This window comes from Mytilus edulis, chromosome 2 (genome assembly GCF_963676685.1).
Source record: "Mytilus edulis chromosome 2, xbMytEdul2.2, whole genome shotgun sequence".
Taxonomy (NCBI): Eukaryota; Metazoa; Mollusca; class Bivalvia; order Mytilida; family Mytilidae; genus Mytilus; species Mytilus edulis.
This window is the reverse complement of record NC_092345.1, coordinates 102096700-102112259: the sequence shown is the minus strand read 5'-3', so window position 1 is coordinate 102112259 and position 15560 is coordinate 102096700. Positions and strand designations below refer to the sequence as shown.

Sequence of the window (15560 nt, the reverse complement as noted above, 5' to 3'; positions counted from 1 at the left end):
CAAAATAAATCCAAGCAGGTGAAAAAATACATCTATGCATGGTAAATGAATATAAACACTAGTATTGTAAACCAAAAGATATATGTAAAAGAAAGAAAAAGCAGAAAAATATTTTATTCAGAAACTAAAAATTACTTTTTGATAAATTTTAATTTAAAAATCCAATACAACGTGACAGCTGGGAACAGTATATCTAACAATATGTACATGTTCATGGTCACAGTCTAAATTTTCTTTATAAATGATAAATGATGATAATGCATGTGAGATGCTTTTAAAGTGTAAACATATTACTGCAATTTCGAGGGGTTATTTGTTTTTTCTCAATTTTGAAGGGTCAATTAAAGTAGCTGAAAGTTTCATTCTTTATTTTCACAAATAATGCAACTATATTATATGTACCTTAATGTAAGTAAATCATATGATATATAGGTGGCATTCTTTGGGCCACTCTACCCCTCCTGTTTGATAACTTGGAAACGGTCGAGCTCCCCACCCCTAAACCATATGAGGGGCAGATCCAGGATTTTAGGTTAGGAGAGGCGCAAACTTAAATTTTCGCCGAGCAGATCGAGGCTAAAAAAAAATTGAGGTAAAATTATCGGAATTTTCTTTATTAAGCTGAGAACAACCCATGCTTTGCAAATTTAAGGGGACAACAAGCCCGCAACCCTCCCCCATCTGAATCCGCCCCTGCATATATTCAAGTATAGGACAATATAATAAATAAAAAATGAAATATAGGGGGAGTCCTTGGAGTTACCCCACCCCTTCCTGTTTGAGAACTTGGAAACAGTCGAGATCCACACCCCTTAACCATATATATTCATGTTTGTGACAATATGAAAAATCAAATGAAATATAGGAAGAGTCGCTAGGGGTCACCCCACCCCTCCTGTTTTAGAATTTAAAAATGGTCGAGATCCCCATCCCTAAACCATATATATTCATGTATGGGACAATATAACAAATCAGATGAAAGATAGGGGGAGTCCCTGAGGTCACTGCTCACCCTCCTGTTTGAGAACTTGGAAATGGTCAAGATCCTTACCCCTAAACCATATATACTCATGTATGGGACAATATAACAAATCAAATGAAATATAAGGGAAGTTCATGTGGCCATCCCAACCCTCCTGTTTGAGAACTTGGAAACGGTCGAGATCCCCACACCAAAACAATATATATTCATGTATGGATCAATATAACTAATTAAATGAAATATAGGGGGAGTCCCTTGGGTCACCCTACCCTTCCTGTTTGAGAACTTGGAAACCAATGAGATCCCCACCCCTAAAACATATATATTCATGTATGGGACAATATAACAAATAAAATGAAATGTAGGGGAAGTCCCTAGGGTCACCCTACCCCCAGTGGCGGATCCAGAAATTTTCATAAGTGGGGCCCACTGACTGACCTAAGAGGCGCCCGCTCCAGTGATTCCCTATATAAGCAACCAAATTTTTTCCCAAAAAGGGGGGCCGGGCCCCCTGCCCCCTAAATCCTTTGCCTACCCCTACCTGTTTGAGAACTTGAAAACCGTTGAGATCCCCACCCCTAAATTATATATATGCATATGTATGGAACAAAATAACAAATCATTTACATTTACTATGGGCAAGTCAGTCAGACCTCATCTTTGATCCCTGTTGTAGTGAACATTTGTCTGATTCGTGTCTCATAACTTTTGTACTATAGAACACAAACTCAGTTTTCTTTCCAGGGAAACCAGTCCATTCATACTATTACATGTTCATACTACGTCAATTTGAACTTCTAGCAGTCAAATAAAACCAAGGTTAACTACCAAGTAGAACAACTGCAATCATTGGGAACTTGTACCACTGCAGACTCACCATAAAAAATATACATTGATATATGCATTGCTTTTGAAACCTTGATAACATATAAATTATTTGCCTTAATAAATAAATCATTAGATAAACATGAATGTACTATATATGAATGTTTAATGTTGAGGCAACATTGCCACAGTTTTCATAATTACGGTTGCCTTGGTTTTTGGTTAACTGCTTTCAGCGCTTACAGCGCTTTGATTATTTTTACAGCTTGTAGCAGACATGTCTTCTAAAGAATCTGAAGCTTATGCTAAAGCAGGGGCCATTGCAGAGGAAGTATTTAGTTCTATTAGAACAGTGGTCAGTTTTGGTGGACAGCAAAAGGAATGCCAAAGGTATTAATTGATGAATAGCTCACTTTAAAAAGGCTATGCAAACTTTTACCTAAGTACATCCTTAAATGTATTGTATTTGTGTTTGATTACTGAATCCTTTTTAAAATTCAGTCCAGTATCTTATATTACCCAGTATTGCCCAGTATTACCCAGTAAAACCCAGTAAAACCCAGGTTTTCCTAGTATTTCCACTGGGCTGGGCAATACTCATAAAACCCAGGTTTTTGCCAACCCTGGTCGTATATGACCATTATAACTATTCATATGTACAATTCCTACCTACAGAATGTCATATATGACCATAAAATCTATTTCTATGTACAATTCCCACTTATACACCAAGTCATATATGACCATTAAATCTATTTCTAGGTACAATTCCCACCTATACACCAAGTCATATATGACCATTAAATCTATTTCTATGTACAATTCCCACCTATACACCAAGTCATATATGACCATTACATCTATTTCTATGTACAATTCCCACCTATACACCAAGTCATATATGACCATTAAATCTATTTCTATGTACAATTCCCACATCATATATGACCATTACATCTATTTCTAGGTACAATTCCCACCTACAGACTGCCAAGGATGTTGGTATTAAGAAGGGTTATACTAATGGCTTTTCTGTGGGATTAGTATATGTTGTTATGTTTGGAGCCTATGCTCTTGGGTTTTGGTATGGAGCCAAACTGGTTAGAGAGGAATCTGACACCTACACCATTGGAAAAGTTTTGATTGTAAGTACTTAATATATGATAAAATGAACATAGAAAATATGCAAAACACATAAAGAAAAAACCTTGAAATTAAATGAATTTACAGGAACTTTACAACAAAGAAATTTGTCAATGTTCCTTTCCAGACTATAAAGGCTGTTGTTTAACATTTTCATTTTTAAAAGGACCACAAGGACCAGATGATATATTTGGGTGTTTTCAGTATTCTTGATGTATTTCTTGCCATTCCTAAAATATAAGATGCTTAATAGGAAGCCAAACTAAAAATCTAGAATTTGTATTTAAAGTAAAATTTTATATATTTTCTTAATATTGTATGTTTGTAATTAAAGTGATACTACCCCACATTTAAAGAGATGACAGGATTTAAAGAGATGCCAGGGTTATAAGAGATGACAGGGTTAAAAAAGACAACTTCTCCTCATGTTATATTGTGCCTGACATTTCAGACAGTTTTCTTTTTTGATTGGTGCATTGTCCATTGGAATCAGTCTCCACCATTTGACTTTTATTTCAGATATTTTTCTCTGTTTTGATTGGTCCATTGGTATAGGTCTTCACCATTTTACTTTTTATTTCAGATATTTTTCTCTGTTTTGATTGGTCCATTGGTATCAGTCTTCACCATTTTACTTTTTATTTCAGATATTTTTCTCTGTTTTGATTGGTCCATTGGTATCAGTCTTCACCATTTTACTTTTTATTTCAGATATTTTTCTCTGTTTTGATTGGTCCATTGGTATCAGTCTTCACCATTTTACTTTTTATTTCAGATATTTTTCTCTGTTTTGATTGGTGCGTGGTCCATTGGTAATGTTGCTCCACCACTTCAATCATTGGCATCAGCCAGGGGAGCAGCTTTTGTTGTCTTTGACATCATTAAATTGGTAAGGCTTAGTCTATTGATAGCAAAACAAACCTGAAATAATGATGGATAATGCCAAATTAACATTACTAATATTATGTATGATAATGTAAGTTAAGCTCAAAAATGCTCTTTACAGATCAATTTATTATTTATTAAACTTTAAAATTTCTTTTAATATGAATTTTATGAATATTGAAGCTCATATCAAAACAAGTTTTGTTACAGTAAACCAAAACACAAAGCTAAATCAAAGCTTTTAATAGAATGCCACAAATTCCTTCCAAAATCCTGATTCTTACTACAGTTTGTTTAACTTGAAGGTGAATATGTATCTTTTCAAAGAATCATGCCTTTTTCAAAAAGAGTTCTATTAATTTTGTAATAGACTATTTATATGATACGTGTATATATGTTTAGGTTCCATAGATATATGATATGTGTATATATGTTTAGGTTCCAGAGATATATGATATGTGTATATATGTTTAGGTTCCAGAGATTGACAGCTATTCTGAAGAAGGATCAAAGCCTGACAAGGTGACAGGAAATATACAGTTCAGGAATGTTAAATTTACCTATCCTGCTAGGAAGGAAGTACAGGTATGTATAAAAACCACTTATATCATAGCTCTATTTCTTTAGATGTTAAATTCTACATCTTCAAGCATTCATAGCTGCATTGACTTAAGTGCAAATAAAATTCAGGATTTACCTTGGACACAGCATATATATAGGAATTAAAATTGATGATAATTTGTCAGAGAAGATATGCACATGTCCTTTACGGCTTTAGTAGAAATTATGAACAAAAGATGTTTTATTTTGTCTTTTTAATATTGTATTTTTCAAGAAATACTTAAGTTGTGAAGTTAATCAAATATTAAAAGTAAGTTATACTGGGATTGTTATAGTCATATTTATAGAAATAAAAAGATTATTGTGTAAAACATTCTGAGCGTCTCTGCAAATTACAAAATGTTGTTTCATGTTTAATATATATATCACACAGGTTTTGAAGGGTGTGGACCTTACTGTACAACCTGGTCAGACAGTGGCCCTGGTAGGATCGAGTGGGTGTGGTAAAAGTACATGTGTACAGTTAATGACCAGATTTTACGACCCGGAAGGAGGAACTGTAAGTTTGATTCAATAAGTTTGAAAGGCAATACATGAAGTTGAGATAACTCACAAAAGAATGTCAATAAGCTGGAAAATCTTGATAAATAAGGACAATATAGGAAGAATGAAGACAAAACCAATATGCATATGTAACAATATAATTTTAGTTTTCTGTCCATCCGTCTGTTCATCATTCCACCCATAAATTTTTTTCATCACATCTTTCTCGAGAACATCATGGTAAGGGTTTTTGAAATTTGGATTCAGGGTTTATATAACTCAACTTTACCGTGTGATGCGTTTTCAAATTCATCGCTTAACAACTTCCTGTTATCCAAACACTTACATACACTATTAAAATTAGTCAGTTGTGGTCTGAAGCTCACAGTTTCACTTTTTTTTTATAAACTCAAATGGTGAGAATAAAGTATTTAGACAAGTAAGGTATGACAGACATCATTTTTGTACAAGGACACATATAAACAACAGTAAAATATAAATGATTTATACTCTCATGAATAATTTGATAAAACAAACAAGAGATGATACAGGAAGTTTTATGTGTATTTTTGTTGTAATCAGTGTTTATTTATCTATATATAGATTACTCTGGATGGAAATAATCTGAAGGATTTAAATGTGAAATGGTTGAGAGAACATATTGGTATTGTCAGCCAGGAACCAATCTTGTTTGCCATGTCAATTAAAGATAATATAAGAATGGGACGGAATAATGTTACTGATGATGAAGTCATTGCAGCCACCAAAATGGCTAATGCTTACAACTTTATAATGGATCTCCCTGAAGTAAGTTAATGGTATAAAGTAGTAGATGTATTATTAAAGAGAAAATAGACTGAAAACAAACAGCTTAATAGATAATTATCTGAGACTGAAAACAAACAGCTTAATAGATAATTATCTGAGACTGAAAACAAACAGCTTTATAGATAATTATCTGAGATTGAAAACAAACAGCTTTATAGATAATTATCTGAGACTGAAAACAAACAGCTTTATAGATAATTATCTAAGACTGAAAACAAACAGCTTAATAGATTATTATCTGAGACTGAAAACAAACAGCTTTATAGATAATTATCTGAGACTGAAAAAAAACAGCTTAATAGATAATTATCTGAGACTGAAAACAAACAGCTTAATAGATAATTATCTGAGACTGAAAACAAACAGCTTAATAGATAATTATCTGAGACTGAAAACAAACAGCTTTATAGATAATTATCTGAGACTGAAAACAAAGAGCTTTATAGATAATTACTGGAAAATGTTACATGGGTACCAAGCCTACATATAAAGTCACATGTAATCAGAAGATTCCTTTGGATTCTGAGGTCAATATTAAGGATACTACATGGGAACCAAGCCTACATATATATAGTCACATGTTATCAGAAGATTCCTATAGATTTTGAGGTCAATACTTCAAGGACAAAGTAACTTATATGGATATATCTGCTGAAAATGCTATTTCTATATTTACTTAAAGACACTACATCAGTTTGTAACCACACTTGGATTTATGCTAATATATAGAGTGATGTCCTAATGATTTTAAACCTCAAATATTCTATATGGAGTATTGTGATATAGCTCTTGAAGGTTTTTTCTTTGTTAACAAGTTGCTAGTTACACTATGATATATTGTGGCAATAATCCCTCACTGAATACACACAATTAGGTTTATTAACATTCCCATTACATGAATCAAGAATTTACTTATGGTAGTTAACATTTCAAGTTTTAACAAAGTTTTGCAATATTTGTAGAAATTTGATACATTAGTTGGTGAGAGAGGAGCCCAGCTTAGTGGGGGACAAAAACAGAGAGTGGCCATTGCTAGAGCACTTGTACGAGATCCAAAAATACTTCTTCTTGATGAAGCTACTTCAGCCCTAGACACAGAAAGTGAGTCCATAGTACAGGAAGCTTTAGACAAAGTAAGTCAAACATTAAAAGTTTTAAGTGTAGACATAATGAACTGATATAGGAAACAAAGTATGCAAGAGTTTATCTAGTTTAGATTTTCTAGATCACATCTTCAATATTAAATAATTTCAGTTATAACATGACTTGCACATTTTTAAAATCGCAATGCAAGACTAACAAACACATGCTTTCTATTATATTTTTTTTTTAAAGATTCACAATTGTCGATCAATCTATATATAGAAATAAGAAGACTGGTATGATTGACAATGAGACAACTTTCCACAAGAGACCAACTTGTAGAAGTGAGCAACTACAGGTTGCACTTCTGTAAATATAGACAATATAATTTCCCATACAAATTACAAACTCCCTTTACAGCTAAAGCTGTGACACTTTTACTATTTTGTTTAAAAAAAAATCATATCCAAGAATAAAATGTTGATATGCATTAATATTTTATTGAAAGGTCATAACATAGGGCTGTGTGGCAAATTTTCAACAAAACTTATACTAAAATTCTGTACTACCCCTCCCTTCACTTTCGGTCTTCCTCAGAAACAGTACGTAATTAAACAAAGCAAAATATATGAATATTATATATCTCTTTAAAAGGGGTGTGGTTTGTGAAACAGTCGCATTTACAAAGTGAAACCTAGGTCTTCCTATAGCAGCTTGCAACAAATTATAAAAACATATACCGCATAACAAGCTATACAAGACCTTAAAGTCGAAAAAGAGAAAACGGATGGGCTGATTTATGGTTATAACTTATTAACGATATCCTATCTTTTCAGGCTAGAGCAGGTAGAACAACACTAGTTATTGCTCATAGACTTTCCACCATCAAGAATGCTGATATTATTGCTGGCTTTAAGGAGGGTGTGATTGTAGAACAAGGAACTCACGATCAACTGATGGCTAGGAGTGGAGTCTATAACTCACTTGTGACACTACAGGTAAATGAATGAATAATTTATTGTAAAAAGCATATATATGCTATGGCAAAGAAAGTATATTTTCATCATGACAAATGATAAACAGCAGAGAACAATACATACAAAGCATTATAAGAAAACAAATAAAATAACAATATGGCTACAATATGTGATTTGATTGGCCATGTAGATTTTATGTAATTACACAATTTCTTAATGTGTAAAACAGAAGTTATTTTACCATGGTATTCACGTCAAACCTTTGGTTTAAAGTATTACAGTGAAAACATTACATTACAGTATGTACAATTTACTGTTTACACTTAAAAATTGAACATATAACTCAAGGCTAATTTATAGCTTGGCAGAAACTTAACTTTTGACAGAATTCATGATATATCCTATTGTTGTTGACTGATGCTATGATTTAGGTGGAAAGAAAGCTAAAATGTAGATTTTATTTGTATATTTCAGACAAAGAAAGTAGATGTAGAAGGTATGTTACCATTTATTTCTGTATTCATATTTTTAATGCCCTAATGTATTTGCAATGTGGTACTGGAAATTCTTTTATTTGGCCAGTGTACAAATTTTCCTGGATTGAGAGCTTATGTGTGTTTGTATGGATAAAAAACATCAACATACAAGCTAACCTATGGGACTTTGTGCTTTGTTGAACACTTGAATTCATGGTTCACCTCAACTCACATAATCCATGAAAACAAGAACTCTGTGAATACACAACTCTTAATCCAGGAAAATTAGTATATCACTGAATTCACAGTACATACGAAGAGTATATCAATAGCTTAAGTTAGATAACTAATATGGCACTAGTTTCCACTTATATTTATTATAGAACTGCTTCACAAAAATTTTAACAGTATATTATAGAACTGCTTCACAAAAAATCTAACAGTATTTTATAGAACTGCTTCACAAAAAATCTAACAGTCTCATGATTTGCAATTCACTGTTTTAATGTGGTAGGCTGTTTCAATAGAAAAGGAACAATCCACTTTAAAACATTTCAACATTTCAAAATCATTTATTGATTTAACAATTTTTGATATCACAATTCTGTATAAAGCTGAAAGTTATTAGGACTGCTGAAATGTTCCCAAATGTTGTTGTAGAATTATTTTGTGAGGCTTCTTGTAACTACAAATGCTTATGCTAAATATGTGTAGCCAAACACAGATGTAGTATATGATATATACAATCATTTTCACATAAATGTTTCATTACATTTAAGATTAATCGAAAGTAAAATCTTTCACAAAAACATTGAAGAAAAAAACTCACCAAAAAATAGACTTTACCTAAATTATTTAATAACATCTAACATATAATTACCAAGGTAACAGGAAGTATAATAACAAAATGTATGGTTAATAAATTAATGTGCAGATTAATTAATAATATGATAAAAAACCTATTAATATTTATTATAAAATATAAACAGGAAATGTATGTTCCTTTTTATAAATTTTCTGAATCTGAATTTAGTTTTTAAAATGCAAAGAATACAAATCTAATTAATGGATCAAATATTAATGAATGGGAGAACTATTGTTATAAATGTTAATGTTATTGGGAAAGTATTTTCTTTTTGACCCAAGTTAAGCCTAAAATGTGTTAGTTTCTCTAAAGTAGGTAATTCATTTCATAATTACACATTCATCATTTCATGCATTAGTTTGAAGGCTAATAAATGTGTGCATTATGGGTCTGTTATGGAAAACAGTCTTGAGTTTGTGTCCGTACAATAAATGGTCTAAATATTCCGACTGTGGATCTCTCAGAGAGACATCTGAATATGCAGATATTTTAACAGATATCAGTTCTTATTTAGATATCCAGAAACATTTGGCAATGTATTAAAGATAAAAATCTAAAGAACTTATTGAATTCCAAGTATGAATGATCTGATTGAAGCTGTTTTTAAATTCGTACTACAGTAGTTAATTTGACTATGGAGAAATTATACAGGCTGATACTAATTTTCTGAAGTTATGGTGTGATTTAGAAGTTGTCACATTGGTTTTTTTGCCTTTTATTTTTTATTGCCATTTGACTAAATGTTTGTCTGGTAAACTTGTCTTTGTCAGTTTCTGTCATGTTTACATATTTAAGGTTATATGAGGGTAGGAATGCCCTTTAGTGTCAGATGTCCAACAGTCATTTTCAGCTACTGCTCAGAATGAATTGGTTAAAATTTTGTTATGATTTGTCAGAGGTTGTCAAATAGTTATCCCTTACCGGAAGTTTTGGAAAGAATTTTAACATGATTTGTAAAAATCAGTCAATATTTTTATACGATCGCAAAAATTGAAAATTTTTTGGTTGTATATTGGTACAGTATCACGTTGGCATCGTCATCGTCGTCGTCCGAAGACATTTGGTGATCGCACTCTAACTTTAATTAAAGTAAATAGAAATCTATGTGAAATTTAAACACAAGGTTTATGACCATATAAGGAAGGTTGGGATTGATTTTGGGTGTTTTGGTCCCAACAGTTTAGGGATAAGGGGCTAAAAAGGGCCAAAATAAGCATTTTTCTTGGTTTTGGAACAATAACTTAAGTATAAGTAAACAGGAATCTATGAAATTTAAACATAAGGTCTATGACCACAAAAGGAAGGTTGGGATTGATTTTGGGAGTTTTAGTCCCAACAGTTTAGGAATTAGGGGCCAAAAACAGGTCCCAAATAAGCATTTTCTTGGTTTTTGCGCAATAACTTTAGTATAAGTTAATAGAAATCTATGAAATTTTAACACAAGGTTTATTACCACAAAAGGAAGGTTTTAGGAGTTTTGGTCCAAACGAATTAGGGGCCGAAAGGGTCCAAATTTAAACTTTGTTTGATTTCATCAAGACATGAATTATTGGGGTCTTTGATATGCCAAATCTAACCGTGTATTTAGATTCTTAATTTTTGGTCCTGTTTTCAAATTGGTCTGCATTAAGGTCCAAAGGGTCCAAAATTAAAATTAGCTTGATTTTAACAAAAACTGAATTCTTGGGTTCTTTGATATGCTGAATCTAAACATGTACTTAAACTTTTGATTATGGGCCCAGTTTTCAAGATGGTCCAAATCGGGGTCCAAAATTATTATATTAAGTATTGTGCAATAGCAAGAAATTTTCAATTGCACAGTATGCAGCAATAGCAAGAAATCTTCAATTGCACAGTATTGCACAATAGCAAGAAATCTTCAATTGCACAGTATTGTGCAATAGCAAGAAATATTTAATTGCACAATATTGCACAATAGCAAGAAATTTTCAATTGCACAGTTTTGCGCAATAGCAAGAAATATTCAATTGTACAGTATTGTCCCGTTTTCAAATTGGTCTACATTAAGGTCCAAAGGGTCAAAAATTAAAATTTGTTTGATATGAACAAAAATTGAATATATGGGGTTCTTCAATATGCTGAATCTAACCATGTATTTAGATTTTTAATATTTGGGCCTGGTTATCAAATTGGTCCACATTGAGGTCTAAAGGGTCTAAAATTAAACATTATTTGATTTCATCAAAAATTGAATTCTTGGGGTTCTATGATATGCTGAATCTAACCATGTATTTAGATTTTGGATATTGGACCATAATAGGTAAATGTCCAATTTAAAATTTTTAAGTTTAAGTTCTTAGACCACATTCAATCTGTGTCAGAAACCTATGTTGTGTCAACTATTTAGTCACAATCCAAATTCAGAGCTGTATCAAGCTTAAATGTTGTGTCCATACTTGCCCCAACTGTTCAGGGTTCGACATCTGCGGTCGTATAAAGCTGCACCCTGCAGAGCATCTGGTTATAATTGTCATAGAGAAAATGTAAATTTTTATTGACATGAACCAAAATAGACTTGACGTCATTTGGCAAGACTTTTTATTATTATTCCTCTTGAAGATACCCCCATTACGACCCTATTAAATATGTTACATTTAAGATGGATCCATAATGCACACATCAGAGGTCATAGATTGTAGTGTGCACACATAATAATCACTGAATTTGTTTTATTTTCATACATCTCTGGATTTTACTAGTTGAGGCAGAAGGTATAGTATTAGCTTGTTTTTTACATTGTTATAAAAATAACTCTTTAAATGATATGTGTTGATTATTTGATTTACATAAGGATGTTTCTTGATCTATAGATCATTCAGGGATTACCACATCCTTTTTATGGCTAGAGATACTACACCTCTGTATGTTTAGCCCTATCCTTGGGATTTTCAGCACCACTTGTCAATTTTTCAAAGCCAACCTTAAATTTTTTTGATTTTCTGTGTTGATTTTTGATTTAATACAAATTGATACATAACATACTTTAATTTTGTGTATTAAGTTCATCAGCCCCTGTTTGATTTGATTCTAAGAAGAGTTATAAATGTATTCCTTGATGTTAAAGATAAATTGAACCTATTTTTTTGTGGCTTTTTTCTATATTGAGGATGGAATGGAAAAAAGGGGGTTGGGTAATTAACTCTGTTATTTCGACAAACTTTTCTCCTTCAAATTGTTTGTAAGAGGTGTGATGGGACAATAATGTATTTTTCATCCTGTAGAATTCATTGGTAAAGTAAATTTGATCTTATATATATGTTGTACTGTTTGGCATGCTAATTATTTTGATGTTCTTTATTTTCAATGTTACAATGATTTTTTACTGTTTTTTGTTTTTTTTGTTTCTGCTGACAGGAAAATTATCTTAGCATTTCTTTTCTATATGCTGACACATCAAGTTCAGTAATGCCAGTTGATGATCTTCTAATTGTAACTTTCGTTGAAACTGTCAAATATTTCATGCATGTTTGTTTTTTTGTTTTTATTAGTTGATAAATTCTGTTAAAAAAAATTAGAAAATATTTGAAATCAGGATTATGTATGCATCTAATTTAATTAAATTGATGCATTGCTTCTGCTTGAGAAAAAGATAACTAATACCTAGGTCAGGAGTAAAAGGTCAATGGTATAGGATGACATATCAAAAACAAAATGCTTATAGGCACATACATTTCAGCTTCGTGCTTCTATTATTCGTAAGACTTCAGAATTAGAAGTGATAAACAAGTTGGTTTAATAATATCTTAAGATTGATTGTATGATGTTTTATTTAAAAGGCAATGTTCTTTCTTCAACAAAGTTAAGATCATTATACAATATTCATTACTAATTTCATGTATACTAACATCTCAAAAGAAAGATTATAATATTCAGAACTGTAAACAATATTTCAGAAAGTTGTTTTTAATGAAATAAAACACTTTGGTTTTCAATGTTTTGAATGGATAAAATATTTATGCTGTTGTGTAAAGAAATGCTAATTTTAGAAATATTTAATTTCATGCAATCTGTGATTTAGTTGTAGAACCAGAAGGTAATGCTATATTTATTTATCCGAAAATATAAGATCCTGAAAAAAGAACACTAGTCCCAACAATTTGGCTGATTTCAAACCCCTATTCCCTTTCTTATCAAAGTTTAGAAGGATAGCTAAAGTAACTTTGTCATTCCCATCTTTGTTCACATGCATGAAACTATTTGATATTTAGCTATATAAATAATGTGCATATGAATATTTGATAGTCTGATAATATTTAAGAAGTAAAGGTCACTTGTCATATTCATGGTTCACCTATTTATTCTACGTCCAAATTTGACATTACAAGCTAAAAGTTTATTATAAATTCACAGCTGCAGATGCATGAAAATTAACTTATGATAAGGATTTATCTACAATATTCATCACTGTTCTATATTTAAACCTCTTTGACTCGATTAAGTTTCCGTTTATACCTTATGATCATATAACTTGGTGATAGGATGTTTATTAGGTTTCAAAAATCAGTCCTAAATATTTAAATTAAGACTACAGTCGTAAGGCATGGTAATATAGCCGCATGATAAACAACTTCTTGGGGTAATTTGTGTAAACATTATCATGTCTATCTTATATTTAAAGTGCTTTCTGAGTTTCATGAAGATCAAGGCAAATTTTAATTATAAATAAAGTGGGCGGTGTATATCATATGCTTGACCCTTTTCAATGTTATTGTCAGATGCCCTACCTTTATCTATTGCAGAGTCTCATGCTTCATCCCCCACAACATGCTTGACCCTAATCCAGTACAGTATCATTAGCTTGCATCCAGGATATTCCTATTCAAACCTTTTTAACTCACCTGGCCCGAAGGGCCAAGTGAGCTTTTCTCATCACTTTGCGTCCGTCGTCGTCGTTAACTTTTACAAAAATCTTTTCCTCTGAAACTACTGGGCCAAATTAACCTAACTTGGCCACAATCATTATTGGGGTATCTAGTTTTTAAAAAATGTGTCCGTTGACCCGGCCAGCCAATCAACCATAGCAGCTATGGCTAAAAATAGAACATAGGGGTAAAATATAGATTTTGGCTTATAACTCTGAAACCAAAGCATTTAGAGCAAATCTGACAAAATTGTATATCAAGACATCATCTATCTGCCCTGAAATTTTCAGATGAATCTGACAACCCGTTGTTTGGTTGCTACCCCTTAATTGGTAATTTTAAGGAAATTTTGCCGGTTTTGGTTATTATCTTGAATATTATTATAGATAGAGATAAACTGTAAACAGCAATAATGTTCAGCAAAGTAAGATTTACAAATAAGTTGAATGACCAAAATGTTCAAACCTCTGAAACTACTAAGACAAAATGTAACCAAACTTGTTCACAATCATCATAAGAGTATCTAGTTTAAAAAATGTATCTGATGACCCTGCCCGCGAACCAAGATGGCAGACATGGCTAAAAATAGTACATGGGTAAAATGCAGTTTTTGGTTTATATCTCTTAAACTGGAGCATTTAGAGCAAATCTGACTGGTGGCAAAAATGTTCATCAGATTTAAATATATCTGCTCTGAAATTTCAGACAAATCCTACAACCAGTTGTTGGGTTGCAGGCCCTGAGTTAGTAATTTTATGGAAATTTTGCAGTTTTTTGCTATTATCTTAGATATTATTATAGTATCTAATTATATCTTATACTATAAATAATGATTTTAACCTTATTTTACATGATTTCCAAAGCATCAGTAAATACAGGTGAGCGACACAGGCTCTTTAGAGCCTCTAGATTTGTAAAGGCAGTGTCACATGTTTGACCTATATACAGGGCATTGTTGAATGTTTGACCAATGTTGAGGGCAGTGTTATATGTTGAAACTTTGTCAAAGGCAGTGTTACCTACTTGCCCTTTATCCAGGACAGGGTCACTTACTTGCCCTTTATCAAGGATAGGGTCAATTAACTGATATCCAGGGTAGTGTCTCATAAGTTTTGTTAAACCAGAGCATTGTCACATATTTGATCTTTATTAAAAGCAGTGTCATATGTATGATATTTGCCCAGAGTTTGGGTCAAAAAGATCGTGAATTATGTAAAAATGACCGAAAAAGCTTGAAAAAAAAAGAGTATATGACAGTTTCATGCTTTGCCCAACCGGACTTTTACCGGACATTATACAAATGACCGGAATATACGACCGTTTTGGAAGCCCTGGTCCAGACCAGTGTCATATGTACATCTACTCTATTCATAAATATAAACATTATTTCTTTTCTTTTGACCGATAGATATTGTTTACCCATCAGTTTACAAGAAAAAGTATCCTTGTGTAAAACATATTTTGAATTTCTAAGGAAATATGACTTGATAATTATTAAATACTGTGCAA

General features: G+C 32.0%; 1 protein-coding gene across 1 annotated transcript in view; it reads left to right on the top strand.

Moving 5' to 3' along the window:
* Positions 1 to 15560, top strand: part of LOC139513738 (ATP-dependent translocase ABCB1-like) — a 58415-nt gene that overhangs the window by 28624 nt on the left and 14231 nt on the right. The window contains exons 11-20 of the mRNA XM_071302498.1: positions 2073 to 2197; positions 2775 to 2952; positions 3726 to 3839; positions 4310 to 4420; positions 4830 to 4955; positions 5543 to 5746; positions 6730 to 6900; positions 7687 to 7848; positions 8302 to 8323; positions 11889 to 11900. Of these exons, the coding sequence (XP_071158599.1) occupies positions 2073 to 2197; positions 2775 to 2952; positions 3726 to 3839; positions 4310 to 4420; positions 4830 to 4955; positions 5543 to 5746; positions 6730 to 6900; positions 7687 to 7848; positions 8302 to 8323; positions 11889 to 11900 (1225 nt within the window). The remainder of the gene's footprint in view (positions 1 to 2072; positions 2198 to 2774; positions 2953 to 3725; positions 3840 to 4309; positions 4421 to 4829; positions 4956 to 5542; positions 5747 to 6729; positions 6901 to 7686; positions 7849 to 8301; positions 8324 to 11888; positions 11901 to 15560) is intronic.